General features: G+C 44.6%; 3 protein-coding genes across 5 annotated transcripts in view; 1 reads left to right on the top strand and 2 right to left on the bottom strand.

The window, feature by feature from the left end:
* CCT7 (chaperonin containing TCP1 subunit 7) overlaps positions 1–15,652 on the top strand; it is a 120,224-nt gene extending 104,572 nt beyond the window's left edge. Inside the window, exons 2-13 of one of the 3 annotated variants that reach the window (XM_050754446.1) lie at positions 2,493–2,779; positions 3,022–3,175; positions 3,810–3,916; positions 5,825–5,950; positions 6,792–6,844; positions 7,339–7,510; positions 10,497–10,661; positions 11,722–11,910; positions 12,541–12,638; positions 12,985–13,117; positions 13,892–14,098; positions 15,288–15,652. In XM_050754446.1, the coding sequence (XP_050610403.1) occupies positions 3,148–3,175; positions 3,810–3,916; positions 5,825–5,950; positions 6,792–6,844; positions 7,339–7,510; positions 10,497–10,661; positions 11,722–11,910; positions 12,541–12,638; positions 12,985–13,117; positions 13,892–14,098; positions 15,288–15,509 (1,500 nt within the window). In that variant the 5' untranslated portion in view covers positions 2,493–2,779; positions 3,022–3,147 and the 3' untranslated portion in view covers positions 15,510–15,652. Of the gene's footprint in view, positions 1–2,492; positions 2,780–3,021; positions 3,176–3,809; positions 3,917–5,824; positions 5,951–6,791; positions 6,845–7,338; positions 7,511–10,496; positions 10,662–11,721; positions 11,911–12,540; positions 12,639–12,984; positions 13,118–13,891; positions 14,099–15,287 lie in introns of those variants that run through there. The other 2 variants (XM_050754445.1, XM_050754447.1) reach the window with 2 other exon arrangements.
* Positions 1–16,101, bottom strand: part of SFXN5 (sideroflexin 5) — a 616,301-nt gene that overhangs the window by 301,434 nt on the left and 298,766 nt on the right. The gene's annotated exons all lie outside the window — the stretch shown is intronic.
* PRADC1 (protease associated domain containing 1) overlaps positions 1–16,101 on the bottom strand; it is a 174,426-nt gene that overhangs the window by 8,588 nt on the left and 149,737 nt on the right. The gene's annotated exons all lie outside the window — the stretch shown is intronic.

Raw genomic sequence — 16,101 nt, 5'->3', positions numbered from 1 at the left:
TAGTGTTACTATACTGACAGTGCTTTTCTCCCCAAAAGTCAAGAAGCCAGTACTGTTAAACACTTACAAGTAGCAGTTGGATTTTCAGCCCCAGAAGCTGCTGAATATTGCTTCATGCGTGACCAAATCTTGGCACTCTTCAAATTAAGGTTATTCTGGTCCTTGTTTTTGGAAAGCTTATACTTAAGATAGATACTAATACAAAAGTTGTGAGCAAGTGCAAGTGAAGAGAAAGTTACGGGATCCCCTGTTCAGATGCCCCTGTTATTACTGTAGAGAAAACTTCTTGGAAGAATTGGAGCCCTGAGGAATTGGTGAACTGGTGGTAAGAAAGTGGTTTTGGTAGAAGATGGCAGTGACTATTTTAGATGGGGGTACACTTTGCAGGTTGAGGTGAGAAAAAGTGTACATAAGCATTGGATAAGTTAAGCTGTTAAGGAGGTGAAAGAACCTGTTGAAGGTGGTAGAAAAGTGATTGAGACTCAATGTTAGTTTTTGATTTAAAGTGTAATACTCCACCTGTGGCAGGGGTGGACCAGAGAAGACTTGGGGCTGCCATAAGGAATGATTCAGCAAGACTGACAGATGGTGGGGCCTTTCAGGACACACATCTTTCCCTTACAGAAGGTGCCACGGACTGGGCCAGGAAGAATGCTGGCAGTATAGAGAAGCCATTTCTTGCCACCAGACCTGGGACACTCCAGCAAAAGGAAGGAATTTTCCCTTCAGTTGATGCCTGACCCCAAATGTAGGGGTTTACATGACAAGCATTCTTTTTAAAATAAAAAATAAAATGAGTAATGTTTGATTATTTGACAAACATTTAAAAAAAATTAATGAGGGCCTGGCATGGTGCCTCATGCCTGTAATCCTAGTGCTTTAGAAGGCTGAGGCGGGAGGGTTGTTTGAGGCCAGGAGTTGGAGACCAGCTTGGGTGACGTTTTTTAAATACAAATTTAAAAAATTAGCCAGGTGTGGTACCACATGTGTTGAGGCCCAGCTCAGGAGGCTTGATCTTATAGTAAGCTATGATCTCACCACTGCACTCCAGCGTGGATGGTGGAGCAAGACCCTGTCTCTTAGAAATATTAAAAAAAAAAAAAAAAAGAATAATATATTAAATTACTCCCACTCTCTTATTCCGTGGAGTTTATTGGGTATCTTTCATTTTCTTTTTGTAGAGACAGGGTCTTGCCCAGTTCCCCAGGCTGATCTTGAACTCCATGAGCTCAAGTGATCCTCTTTTTTCTACAGTGGTTTTTGTTTTTATGTAAATCACAGTATGCCTTTCCTCTGCTGAAAGCTTCCCAGGGCTTTCCTTTTTAGGAATGAAATCTGAACTCCTCACCATAGTATGTCTACAAGTGGGTATGTGATCTGGTTCCTGCCTGCCTCTTCAGCTTTATTCCAGTCTTCCTCTTGATTACTACCCTCCAGCTGTGCTGGCCAAAAGAGTTGAGCTTTTTAAGAAATTGACCAGTTAATAAGGAATCAGCCTCATGGGTGGCTAGACTCTGTCTTTGGCAGGAATTCCTCACTCCTCGTCGTTAGGCTGGGAAAACCCTGTGCTTTCCTGTGCCTTCCTTGCTCAGACATCTCATGTGCCTGTAAGGACTAGGCGATGGCTTTCAAACTTTTTATTGCATGCCACAGTAAGAAATACTCTTTTTTTTTTTTTTTTTTGAGAGGGAGTCTCACTCTGTCGCCCAGGCTGGAGTGCAGTGGCGCCATCTCGGCTCACTGCAAGCTCTGCCTCCCAGGTTCACACCATTCTCCTGCCTCAGCCTCCCGAGTAGCTGGGACTACAGGTGCCCACCACCACACCTGGCTAATTTTTTGTATTTTTAGTAGAGGCGGGGTTTCACCGTGTTAGCCAGGATGGTCTCGATCTCCTGACCTCGTGATCCACCCGCCTTGGCCTCCCAGAATGCTAGGTTTACAGGCGTGAGCCACCACGCCTGGCCAAGAAGTACATTTTTAATCATAGCCTAGTAACAAATTTAAACACAATAAAAGTTTTGAAATAGTATTTATCCTACTGCATTCTGTGTCACACACAAAATTAGCCAGAAACACTTGAGAAGACTGGATCTAGTTTGTGGGCTCATCTCTGAAGGCTCACATTTGAATGCAGAGGGAAAGTACTCTGGTTTGCTAAGCTGAGAAATTACCCTCTGTGCTAATAAAGGTGGTCACTGGAGCAAATATATCTGAGCAGGCCCTTTAAAACAAGCAAGTATTCCTGTTTCTCAGAGTTTCTAAAGCAGGTCTGCAAATGAAGCCCTTACAGGGATAGGGAATGTTCTGGAGACCAATGCAATGTAGAAAGAGAGAAACTTCTTTGGGGTATCTGATTGGAAATTAGTCACACAGAAACTTTATTGAGCCAGCATGAGAGGTGGAAACATTGCTATATGAATTAGATTTGCCATCATTTTTCAAAAGAGGGCAAAGGTACTATTTGTTTCTCTGCCTGTTTTCCTACACTGCAGCTGAACATCACTGTTATATAAAGCTGACTGCCTGGGCATCTCCAGGACAACACCTCAAGCTCTTGGCATCTTGCATTTTGCATCAGTGCCCCATCTGCTTCCCTAAGATTGAGCTGTAACACAGACAAGTGGATGTTTTGCTGCGGGATGAACATTTAGCAGGGTCTGCCTCTTCCTCCTGTGTTGTGACCTAATTCCTCCGCACAGGGAGTAAGGTCAGAAGTTGAAAAGGCCATGGTCATTCAGCTGGGCACTGGAGAACTCATGATTTGTTCTTTTTAGACGAGGTCAGTGCTTCTCAAACCATTTTCCTGTCTAGTATACCTGCAGGGTAGGCTAAATTTAATAGTGTCTCTGGAGGTAGAGGCTGGTTGGGGAATGGATGTGGTAGACAGTTGGGGGAATGTGGTTTAAGAAGACCTCTAGATAATTCTGTTAAGGGAGAGATGGGAGCATTTTCCCCTTTCCCCTGCCAGTCTCATTATGATAGATGATTATTAAAAGCAGTTAATTTTTCTTTCTTTTCTAGCCCACACCAGTTATCCTATTGAAAGAGGGGACTGATAGCTCCCAAGGCATACCCCAGCTTGTGAGTAACATCAGTGCCTGCCAGGTGATTGCTGAAGCTGTAAGAACCACCCTGGGTCCCCGTGGCATGGACAAGCTTATTGTGGATGGCAGAGGTAAGTCTACAGAGTTCCTCAGGCCTATGTGCAGAGAGGAGGCTCCTGGGGGGTGTTTGGGACTAGCATACGTTGGTCTCAGAAATCCCACTGTTTTTAAGATCGTTGAAAGATGACTCACTCTGAAGCAGTTGCAATTCTTATATCGTCCTGACTGCTGAGCCCATGTGGGAATATATGAGAGAACCTAGGCTCAAAAGCCTGTTGCCTCACAGGGAGACATGGCCTAGAAACATGAAATAGAACCATCTGGAGTTTCCTGTGGTCACTTCCATTGTTATCAAGACAAGAAAATTCCTGTTTATATCTTGGTATATTGATGTGTGAGGGTATCAACTGTGGTAAGAATATCTGAGTGGTTACTTCTATTTAAAAAATCTTCTTTGTATCCAGTTGATATGTATTAATTACTCTTCAAGGAAAATTGGGAGTCTGTGGTCTTCAAAAGCTTGTGATTTTAAACCCTTTGTGTACAGAGCGAATTCTGTATAGAAAGATCAGATAGGTATCCTTTCCCTTCAGCCCTGTCGTGATCCCTTCTGCCCCATCCCAGTAAAGTGTACCTGGTCTCTAGGTCCAACTTGAAGACAGCATTTAAGAAAGGGGCTTTAAATTTTTGTTTGTTTCTTTTAAGGCAAAGCAACAATTTCTAATGATGGGGCCACAATTCTGAAACTTCTTGATGTTGTCCATCCTGCAGCAAAGACTTTGGTAGACATTGCCAAATCCCAAGATGCTGAGGTAGGAAAATAGTTGTGTGTTTAAATGGAGGTTGAAACACATGCTTGCTCGCTCCTTAGTTCTCCTCTATTAAATTTTTTAAAGATTTTATATAATTATAATTGTACAAGTAATACATGCTTATAAAAGTATTTAGAATTATTAGCCTTTTAAAATTCATACTATTTCATTACATGTAGTTTTTCATATCCGTTAATACATTGGTGAATGACAACAGTCTTTAGATATCAGTCTACTGCCTGAGACCTTAATAGGTTGTGTGCTGTCATTTGTTTGAGTTGCTAGGTTAAATAATTCCACCTCTCATTGCTTATAAAATGGGGCTGTAAACTAAGGATTCCAATCTGCCCTTTTTTTTTTTTTTTTTTAAGGAGATGGAGTCTTACTATGTTGCCTGGGTTGGCCTTCAACTCCTGGGCTGAAGCCTCCTCTCACTTCAGCTTCCTTAGGCGTTGGAACTACTGGCATTTCCCAGTACACCAGGCTTATTTTTTTGAACTGATGATAAAATAGACATAAAATTTATTCTTGTAACCATTTTTAAGTGTATAATTCATGGCATTAGCCATTCTGTCTTTTAAAAATAAATTCTAACCCTGGAGTATTAATAAATGTGTTGACAGATAGGTTTTGTATTTTAGAGTACTGTAAAATAAGTATACTACAGATATGTCCTAAAGTTATATTAAAAGATTTATTAGGACCCACTAGCCTATGAAATAGGTATAGCATATTTAAAATTACAGTGAGAAGAGTCTGGATTTGATTTGTTTTTGTCTTCAGTGAGGGAATAATACCTTTTGGTCCAGAAATCTGGCCACTTAAACCTTCTCTGTAGTAACCTTTTTTTTTTTTTTTTGCCCCATGAGAATTTCTTACCTTACACAGTGAAGATACATGAAGTTAAAAATAAATTTCTGGGCTGAGCATGGTGGCTCATGCTTGTATCTCATCACTTTAGGAGGCCACGGTGGGAGGATTGCTTCAATCCAGGAGTTTGAGATCAGCCTGGGCAATACAGCACGACCCCATCGCTACCGAAATTAATCTCTTCTGGTTTTAAGTTTATCCAATTTTCTTGAAAGCTCTTTTTTTCACCCTCATTAAGTAGGGTTTAGATCCCATCACAGAAAAGTACCATCTAAAAAAGATTAGCAGACTAGTAATCTGCTTATTCCCAGTTTTGTTGTGTTTTTTTTCTTTTGAGAGGGGGTTTCATTCTTGTTGCCCAGGCTGGATTGCAGTGGTGTGATCTCGGCTCACGGCAGCTTCTGCCTCCTGGATTCAAGTAATTGTCCTGCCTCAGCCTCCCGAGTAGCTGAGATTACAGGCGCCCACCACCACGCCCAGGTAATTTTTGTATTTTTAGTAGAGATGGGGTTTCACCATGTTGGCCAGGCTGGTCTTGAATTCCTGACCTCAGGTGATCCGCCTGCCTCGGCCTCCCAAAGTGCTGGGATTACAGGTGTGAGCCACTGTGCCCAACCACCTTTTGGTTCTTAAACAATGTTTGTCTCATGCTTCTTGGTACCATGATTTTTGTAAGTACTGTATTATAATACGCATGACAATGACTGTCTTATGACAATGCCTTGTACGTAACATAAGCTCTCACTTAATTCATGTGTGTAATTTTATACCCTGAGAACATGTGATTGTCCACATCAGCCCTCTTTAGAGAATGGGGCTGTCTGGGGAATTAATTTTGTAGCCCAGGACTATTTGACATGATGGATATCTAACTACCATTACCTTCTTTCTACTTATTGCAAAAACCTGTGCTTCCAGAAAAAAGCTTGACATCCATTTAAAGAATACTCAGTTTAAATGGGTAGTGTGCCTAAAAATGGAGTTTCAGGGCTTTATTCCCTGAACATCAGAAAACGTGTATTTCCTGTCATCTTCCAGGTGGGTGATGGCACCACCTCAGTGACCTTGCTGGCTGCAGAGTTTCTGAAGCAAGTGAAACCCTATGTGGAGGAAGGTTTACACCCCCAGATCATCATTCGAGCTTTCCGCACAGCCACCCAGCTGGTATGGGCAGTACTGATTAACCTTGCCTTGGGTCTGGGCACCTTCACATTTCTCTTAGGAAGGGGAATTTCTTTCCAGGAGTGTGGAGGGACTGGGGAACAGGGTACTTTGGGCATTTTCTGACATCTCCCTAGTAATCTCAGTTCTACTATTCTGTAGCCATTTGATGAGGTGTATTACTTAATCTTTTTAAGCCTCAGGTTAGAGTCAGCCTGGTAGACTATGATGTAGACATAGTCTTTTAGTAAGGACTAGTTTTTATCAAGTACCTCATGGTGTATATTGAGACCTAACTATTTGCCCTCTAACCTTCATTTGTGATCTGGGACAAGTCATTTAATCTTTCTAGGCCTTACTTTCTCTCTTTGCTATCTCTAATTTTAGTAGTGACATTAAAATGAAATAATATATGAGGAGTACTTTGGAAAAGATAAATAGTTTATATATTTGTAGCATGTTTTATATATAACTAATATATAAAGTGGTAGAAGTTGTCATAGGTGTTTTTAGTAAACCAGGAGATTTGGCTTAATCTCCTGTCACAGCTGTTTCCACTCATTTGTTGTAGTGTGTTACCTGCAGACCCAGAACAAAATCTTGGAAGCACCCTGATTCTTCAGAACTGTATACCCACTCTGCATTTCTGACTTTTGGAATTTTCTGAACTATAGAGTTTTACATTTTTCTGAGCAGTTACAAGACCTAGAAGTGTTGTTTCAGCTGTAAAGTATAAATGCTTAGGATTTGGGAGTAAACAGACTCGGGACTATTGAGAGATTGGGGTCCATTTCAGCAGTTCATCTTTAGCATGAGAAACTCATTCAACTTCTGTTCTTGGCAGGCGGTTGACAAGATCAAAGAGATTGCTGTGACTGTGAAGAAGGCAGATAAAGTGTAAGTCTGTAGTGGGCCTTTTTTTTTTTTTCAAAGAGACGTAGCCTTGCTATATTGCCCAGGCTGGTCTGGAACTGCTGGGCTCAAGTAATCTCCCAACTCCGCCTCCCAAAGTGCTGGGATTACAGGTGCGAGTCACCGCGTCAGGCCCTTGTCAGAACCTTGACTGACTTCCTGTGGCCAAATTGGATGCAGAAGCATGCTGCAGTTCTTCTATGTGCCTGGAGCTGTTTGGCTCATGCCGGACCCTTGGCTGTGTCCCAGGCCACAGAGCACAAAAGAAGCTGTCGACTGTAGTTTAAAAGCTGCCACATATGAGATCTTTGACTGCAGTCACCATCTGTCACTGATAATCTGCCCTAAAGATACAGAAGGTGAAGTTGGAGAGGGCTGAGTTTAGAGACTGGAAGGGAACTACCTCCACATGGTAATAGAATCAGATAAGAGGGATTTGGTTTTCAAGACCTGATGCAGATTCTACCCTTGTGTCCCAGGGAGCAGAGGAAGCTGCTGGAAAAGTGTGCCATGACCGCTCTGAGCTCCAAGCTGATCTCCCAGCAGAAAGCTTTCTTTGCTAAGATGGTGGTGGATGCAGTGATGATGCTCGATGATTTGCTGCAGCTTAAAATGATTGGAATCAAGAAGGTACAGGGTGGAGCCCTCGAGGTAAGCCTGCTGTGACCTTCCTAGACAGCTCTTGCTTTCATATTGACTCTTCAGACAGCTTCATATGGCAGAAGGGTACTCATTACAGGAGTAAAGAGAATGCATGTTAGGCAGGAAGTCAGACTTATATTGTACTTCCCGTACTGCCATTAGAGGTTGTGACTAGATAAACTTGGTAACCTCTGTGGATATTATTTGTCAGCAGAATAGAAAAATTGGACTGGATGATTTTCAGAATCTCAGGTTCTCTGTGTCAGTGGGTAGTTGGGGGGTAGTAGAACTAGCTCAAATAAATTATCAGTGACCTCCCAATTAATGCATCTGAGAGGGATTTTTCAGTTCACTGGTTTACTCCTAAGTGATACTGTTAAGCTCACCCTTCTTTCATTCATTTATCTTGAATAGGTGATACATATTTCAAACTGTGAAGGGGCCTAAAGTGTTTCAAGTGCTACCCCTGCCCCATATACCGCCACTATTAGTTTGTGTTTATCCTTGCAGAATTACTTTGTGCATATATGAGCTTGTATGTAAATACTGTTTTTTAAAGACAAAAGATTGCTTATATAGTGTTCTGTAGCTTGCTTTTGTCCATTTAACAGCATACTCTAGAAACTGATCCATATTAACATGTGTAGCTCTTAACTCAGCACCCTCCAGTAGAGCTTTCTGTAGGGTGGTGGGACTGTTACATATCTGCACTGTCCAATATGATAGCCCTATCCACACTTGGCTACTGAGCACCTGAAATGCAACTAATGTAACTGAGGAACTGAATCTTAATTTTATTTCAATTTAAATGGCAACACGTAGCTAGTGGCTACTGTCTTGGACAGCAGAACTCTTCCTTTTTAACACAGCAGTGTCTGTCTGGAAAAGTCCTTGGTATCTCCACGCTACTTTTGGCCTTTGCAGTCTCTGGCCTCCTGTACTTATTTCTCGTCGTCAGTGACCTCAACTGAAGCGATTTGGGTAGAGGAGGACCAGCTTGAAAGATAGCCTGGCCCTTCTCTTTAAATTTTACCCTCCCGAATTGCATTCCCACTTTGCCATTTCCCCTCCTATTGTGGCACATGTCAGACCAGTGGGCTGAGATTCTCTGTATATAATAAAACCGTGAGGAACCTGGAGGTCATCTGAGCCATTTCCCTGTCTTCATCATGGCTTGCTGACTTTGTCTTTACTCACTGCTTTAGTAGCAATTTTTCATCTTCTCTTGGGCCTTCCTACTTCCATAAATGCTTGAGATTAGATTGGCATCCACTAAACTAGAAATTAGGACTAATAATCTTACCTGGCAAGAAAGCCAGGGACTCTAAGCCACACTTGTGTTTTTCCCAGACTGTCCTACATTCGTTAAATACATACAAACCTGACCCAGAATTCAATAAATAGTGGTAGTGATTATTTACTTGTTACCAGGGTTAACTGAGAATTTCCTGATCCATATCTTTAGTCCTCACCTCTCCTCTGAGTCTCATGCTCTTGTATCTAACTGCTATTAAACGCTTTATCTTGTCCTCCAGTCCTGTGATAGCATTTTCTGTATTTCCTGTCATAGTTGGTGTCACCACCGTTTATTCAAACTAGGAATCTGGGATCATCCTTGAAAACCCTTCTGACTCCAACCTGTCAATTACCATTGTTCCATTTTCCTCGTGATTTCCGAATTATTTCTTGAGTCTGTCTCTTTACTCTTTCCTGGGACCATTGCCACCCCTCTTCCAGTTTTGGATCCCCTAAATCCATTGTACTTATTTACTGTTTGCAAGGTGAAGTCTCCTACTTTATTCCTCTGCGTAAAGCCTTCTGACATCTGCACTCCCTATACAAAGCCAGGCATTAACAGCCTGTAAGACCCTTCTAAACTGGCCCCTGCCTGCTTCTCCTCTCTCTCCCTTACTGGCTGGTTCTTTAAATTCTAGCAACTTCAAATGGCTTTTCATTCCCTGATTCCACAGCACTGCCTCCCACCTCTTAAGAGCACTCGTTTTTTCCTTTTTTCTGTTTAACTAATTTCTGCTTATCCATCATTCAGTTCAGGCATCACTCCCTTTAGGAAGCTGTGGATTTGAATGATGCAGGAATTGGGGACAGATACTCTTCACCCATTGGTTACAGGATTATAGATTAGAATTGCAGATGAGCACTGGCAGAGAACCTAAAGGTTATTGAACTGAATACCCTTTTTTATGGTGTGGGAAGTGACTCGGTCATTTAGTAAGGAAAGGATCTGACATTGGAACCTAAGTCTCATGGTAGTGCTGAGTCAGCCCTGAGTGCAGTGTGCTTTCTATTATGCCCTGCTGTTAAATCCAACCCACAGAGAAGCTCTGTTGTGGAACAAGTGGTAGAAGATCCTAACTTGAGGGATTGAGGTCTGAGGAGCTGCAGTGATAGCTTAGAAATTACATGGGGTATTTCTGATTCTTATGACCTTTTGGCTTCATCTTCTGGAGGGAGGAAGCGTCAAGGCTCTAGTATCCATGCTATTGGGGGTATGGGGGTGGAGGGTGCAGTGCAAGTTATGGGTACATGGAGGTGTGCAGGAGGAGACTTGAGATTTGGGAGTTGGGGCATAGAAGGGGGTAGCATTGCACGACTTTCCCCTTCTTTGTAAACACCTGGCTTCTCTTCTGGCGTGCTTTATGGAAGTTTGTAGAGCATTCTCCATTGGCCAGTGCTGCAGAAGTCAGTCTTAGAGGACAGCCCAGTAGGCCTTTACCATGCTTTGCCTCTGCTAACCAGATGATTTTCCTTAATGCTAAAGGGATAACTGAAATAATATGTTGTGGTGTTTAAAAAAAAAAAAAAAAAAGATTTGTCTCCGATTTTATGATAACAGAAAGGCTGTGTTACAACAGTGAAATAAAGACATCATTAGCTCAGGTTCACAGGAATGGATAAGCACTAACCAGCAAAAAAGTAGCTTGATTTTATTTCATACTAGTACCAAACTGTTAAATTGTTTGTTTTCTTAAAACAGGATTCTCAGCTGGTAGCTGGTGTTGCATTCAAGAAGACTTTCTCTTACGCTGGGTTTGAAATGCAACCCAAAAAGTACCACAATCCTAAGATCGCCCTTTTGAATGTCGAGCTCGAGTTGAAAGCTGAGAAGGACAATGCTGAGATAAGAGTCCACACAGTTGAGGTAGGTGGGTTCACCAGTTGGTGGGGGCATGGAAATGGACAGCTTTCTGAGCCAGAGCCCTGGGTCTTCATGGCTGTTGTGGGCCCCTTTCTCTTCCTGCCCCCCTGAATATTGATATCTAAGTACTAGGCCCCCTTCTTTCCATACTCTATATTCTCCCTGAGTGACCTTGACCTGAGGAAATTTGGATAGGGCAGACCTGTTGAAATATGCTCTGGTCCTGGGGAAGGGGTTGGCAGGGCCTCTATAGCTACATAGCCTGCCTGGTATTTTGGTTCCTCTTGTTGGTGCAGGTGTGAGTTCCTCCACTTCTAGACTAGACCTAGTGCTGCAGAGACAGGTGTGCTCTCATTGTTGATGTTACCCAGGCTACCTCTGGAGGTAGCCGTGTCACCCATCTTTGAGCAGTTCTTGGGGAAGGGGTCTTTTTTTTTTCTTCAAGATGGAGTCTCACTCTGTCGCCCAGGCTGGAGTGCAGTGGTGCAATCTCGGCTCATTGCAACCTCTGCCTGCTGGGTTCAAGCAATTCCCCTGCCTCAGCCTCCTGAGTAGCTGGGATTACAGGTATGTGCCACCACGCCCAGCTAATTTTTTTTGTATTTTTAGTAGAGACAGGGTTTCACCATGTTGGCCAGGCTGGTCTTGAACTCCTGACCTCAGGTGATCCACCCGCCTCGGCCTCCCAAAGTGCTCTGATTACAGGCATGAGCCACTGTGCCCAGCCAAAGGGGTCTTATTGGGAACTCCATGAATCCAGCACCTCAGAAGAGGCTAGACCTCAGCCAGGTTAAATTATTTCTCACATCTTGACAGCACTAGCTCTGGTTCTCAGCCTTGGGGTTACTTTCTGTTTTTGTGTTGGGGAGTTTCAGGTGATTCGTAAGTCATCTTATGGGGTCCTTGTTTGCTTGGACTGAGGAGTGGCTATTCTGTTTATCTCTGTTAATTCCCAGATAAATCAGCATGTTTTATTTGGTGGGGGCGGGTGGGTGTATTTTACCTTACCATATATGTCAACCTTCACCCCAAAGCATTCTCATCCTTTTCTGGGTCTCTCCAGGATTATCAGGCAATTGTTGATGCTGAGTGGAACATTCTCTATGACAAGTTAGAGAAGATCCATCATTCTGGAGCCAAAGTTGTCTTGTCCAAACTCCCCATTGGGGATGTGGCCACCCAGTACTTTGCTGACAGGGACATGTTCTGTGCTGGCCGTGTACCTGAGGAGGATCTGAAGAGGACAATGATGGTAACCAGATTTTCACAGGCTGCTTCTTGGCCTTTGTGGCCCTGAAGGGTTTTCACTGACCCCTGGTATAACAGATAGTGTACTGTCAGGTTGGCATGTGAATTGAGCCCTGTTTTTTTTTTTTTTTTAACTCTCTTTTTTTCCAGGAAGCACTCCATTTCCATGTGTGTGTGCCCAGTGGCACAAACTACTTCAGTCTAACCAAAACAAGTCCAGAAATCTGGTTTGTGAGAGAACCTAGCAGTAATGCTATGATTAGCTGGACAAACTCAAATATGGATTCTTCTAGCCAGATTTCTTCCCTTTCATGAGCATCCCACAAACGATACTTTTAGGTTTAAAGTACTCCTGAGTTCAGGTGCTGGACCCAGTGCCACCCTAGTTAGGGGAGGGAGTATAAGCTGAATCGAATGGGTCCTTATCTCCTTTTTAACTTCTCCTGTTTGCCCTTGATGTGTTTTAGTTCTGTTTTGGTTTTTTGCTCTTTCAGAGGTGGGGAAGGGTCGCCTGGAAGTCAAGGGAAAGGGCGGGTAATGCAGAGGCATGGGAATTGGCCTTGAGACGAGGTGGCAGGAAGCTACCTGGCCTCGGGAACCTTCACTGCTAGATCTTGCCTTCCTTGCTCCCTAGGCATGTGGAGGCTCAATCCAGACCAGTGTGAATGCTCTGTCAGCAGATGTGCTGGGTCGATGTCAGGTGTTTGAAGAGACCCAGATTGGAGGCGAGAGGTGAGCCGTGGGCCCAGGCCGAGCTCACAACCCGCCTGGATCTGGTCTTCTGCCATCTTTCGGCTGTGGTATACAGGTTTTACAGAGTCTCACCTTTGAGCCATAAAGAGCTCAGATAATGTACAGCATTACAGGAAGATCTAAAGCCTTGACTCCACAATCTTCTATGCCCTGGTGGTACAGTTGTAGACCTTTCCAAGAAAGCATCTGTAAGGTTGGGATTGGGTAACCTGAGTGAAGAATGTAAGAGCAGCTGCTGAGTGTTGGGAGGGCTGGCAGTGAGAGCAATACAGTAGGACGGTGGCAGACAAGAGTTCATGTGTGTACTATTTAATCCTGGGCATAGGTACAATTTTTTTACTGGCTGCCCCAAGGCCAAGACATGTACCTTCATCCTCCGTGGCGGTGCCGAGCAGTTTATGGAGGAGACAGAGCGGTCCCTGCATGATGCCATCATGATCGTCAGGAGGGCCATCAAGGTACGGGGCTGATGGCCTCCTGCCTGCACAGCCTACTCTCATCTCCCTAGCTGATCAGACCTTGGATTTGTGTGGTGATTCCTTCTCTATATAACCTGCCCTTTCCTGGGTGGTGTGGTGAGCCCTGATTTGCCCCACAAATGGTAGAGAAACTGAGCCTCAGTTTCTCAAAAATAGGTCATCCTGCCTTGAAAGCTAAGACTTGTTCTTTTAGCCAGGTGTGGTAGCTCACACCTGTAATCCCAACACTTCGGAAGGCCGAGGTGGGAGGGTTGCTTGAGGCCAAGAGTTTGGCACCAGCCTGGGCAACATAGCGAGACCCTGTCTCTACAAAAAAAAAAATTAGCCAGGAATGGTGGTATGTGCCTGCAGTCAGTCCCTGCTACTTGGGAGGCTAAGGTGGAAAGATCCCTTGAGCCCAGGAGTTGGTGGCTACAATGAGCTGTGATCACACCACAGCACTCCAGCCTGGGCAACAGAGCAAGCAGAAGAAACACTTGATTTTGTTAGCAAACTGTGGATCTAATGTAGTCAGGTATTCCAGTAATTGTGCCAATGTCTTTGAGCTGCAGGTGACCTTGAAAATAGAAACCATAAGGTTCAGCAGGTTGAAGTTGGGATGTTCTAGATAGGGACTGTGTCTGGGCTTTTGGGGCTTGGGATGGAGGAAGGAATGAAGAACCACTCTTTCTGGGCTGAAGGGACCTACTGAGTGGCCCCGCATGGAAGTTTGGACCAGGGGCCTTTTTCCATTGAGAGGTCTGATCTCTGCAGAATGATTCAGTGGTGGCTGGTGGCGGGGCCATTGAGATGGAGCTCTCCAAGTACCTGCGGGATTACTCAAGGACTATTCCAGGAAAACAGCAGCTGTTGATTGGGGCGTATGCCAAGGCCTTGGAGATTATCCCACGCCAGCTGTGTGACAATGCTGGCTTTGATGCCACAAACATTCTCAACAAACTGCGGGCTCGGCATGCCCAGGTGGGTCCTTTCTCTCCCCAGGGTTCCGGGTTTGGGCAGGTGGGCTGGGTTCTGAATGTGAGCTGTGCTTACTCAAGCTGTTCACGCTTAGCCCAGGAGATAGGCTGCAACTCCACCCAGCCTGTCTACCTGACCACCTGCCTCCTCTGAGGGCAGAAGGAAAGCCATGGTGCTAGCACTGGAGATCCAGGGTTTCTTCATTGCTTCTACCAAGAATATGATTGTGGCTGGGCGCGGTGGCTCACGCCTGTAATCCCAGCACTTTGGGAGGCTGAGGTGGGTGGATCATGAGGTCAGAAGTTCGAGACCAGCCTGGCCAACATAGTGAAACCCTGTCTCTACTAAAAATACAAAAATTAGCCAGGTGTGGTGGTGGGCACCTGTAATCCCAGCTACTTGGGAGGCTGAGGCAGGAGAATCGTTTGAACCCAGCAGGCAGAGGTTGCAGTGAGCATAGATCGTGCCATTGCACTCCAGCCCGGGTGATAGTGCGAGACTCTGTCTCAAAAAAAAAAAGAGTATGATGCTCCTCATGGTACCACAGGAGGAACCTTGCATCCACCTTCCTGGAAGCACACGCTGACTGCATGGAGTGGGCTTATCAGTGTGGTGAAGCCCTCCAGAGCCCTCCAAGTGTGACCCTCGGTTAGTTACTTCAGCCTCTCTGAGAGTTTAATTTCCCCGTTTGTTAAATAGATGTAGGTTTGTTAAGTGCTCAGCACCCAGTGAATGACCCTGCTTCTGGCTTGTATTAGGACTTTTGCTTAAAGTGACTTTATCTCTGTGTCTCACTTGCCTCATCTATAAAATTGGGCTATTTGAAGCAATGAGATGAGAGATTGAATAGTATTTTTGTCATTCTTGTTTATCTTGGGAACTCATTGTTTGATAGATATATAGTCCTCAGGTGACCTGAGGATGGGGCTACCCCGAAACACAACAGCTTGCCTGGGAGAAGATCCCAGAGGTCTTGTGTGGTATGTCCAGGGTTAAAGGGAGGAGTTGGCGGGAGTAGGGGTGTTTCCAGGTTCCTGACATGCTGCCATAGGAAGATGCAGTATTCTTCAGCAAAATGCCACCAAGTTGAGAGAGTCTGTGGGTTCCTAGCAGTGTCTTTTGGAGTACCAGTTTACAAGAGGAAAGTTGAAAGCAGTTTCATATTACCTCCTTTCTTTTCCTACTCTTTCAGGGGGGCACGTGGTATGGGGTGGACATCAACAACGAGGACATTGCTGACAACTTTGAGGCCTTCGTGTGGGAGCCAGCTATGGTGCGGATCAATGCGTTGACAGCAGCCTCTGAGGCTGCGTGCCTGATCGTGTCTGTAGATGAAACCATCAAGAACCCCCGCTCAACTGTGGATGCTCCCCCAGCAGCAGGCCGGGGCCGTGGTCGTGGCCGCCCGCACTGAGAGGCACCCCACCTGTCACATGACTGGCTGGCTGCTGGGTGCACCTACTCTCCTTGGCTTGGTTACTTCATTTTACAAGGAAGGGGTAGTAATTGGCCCACTCTCTTCTCATTGGAGGCTATTTAAATAAAATGTAAGACTTCGGATAACTTTGTAAATTATTTTGGCACAGTACTCATAAATGTCTGGCTGTAGCTCCGAATTTTAGCTTTACATGCACTTGTCCAATAGGGAGACAAGAGCATTATGGAGTCAGCTCCACTAGAGTGGCCCCTGTCTGGAAGTTTCACTATGGTTGCATTCTTCGTTCCAGAAGTGGCTGGACAACATGCAGTTGCTTTCTTCTAGCATCATCGTATTAGCCCTGGCCTAGCCAGGCACTGCTCCCAGGGTTTCTCTGGTTTGAGTGAATGTGTTATATTACCTTGTCTGCCCCTTCTATCTCCATATTCTTTTGGTTTAGTCTTTTGTTCCCTCTTACTCAAGACTGTGAGAAGGGTGTTTTAGGGAGGGTCTCATGCTCTCTAAACTCTAGTGATCCCTTGGAAATCGTCTAAGGAGATGACTGAAAGCATCCCCCTGGTCTTTTTAG

This window comes from Macaca thibetana, chromosome 13, assembly GCF_024542745.1.
Source record: "Macaca thibetana thibetana isolate TM-01 chromosome 13, ASM2454274v1, whole genome shotgun sequence".
In the NCBI taxonomy this organism is placed as follows: domain Eukaryota; kingdom Metazoa; phylum Chordata; class Mammalia; order Primates; family Cercopithecidae; genus Macaca; species Macaca thibetana.
This window is presented reverse-complemented; position numbering and strand designations above follow the sequence as displayed.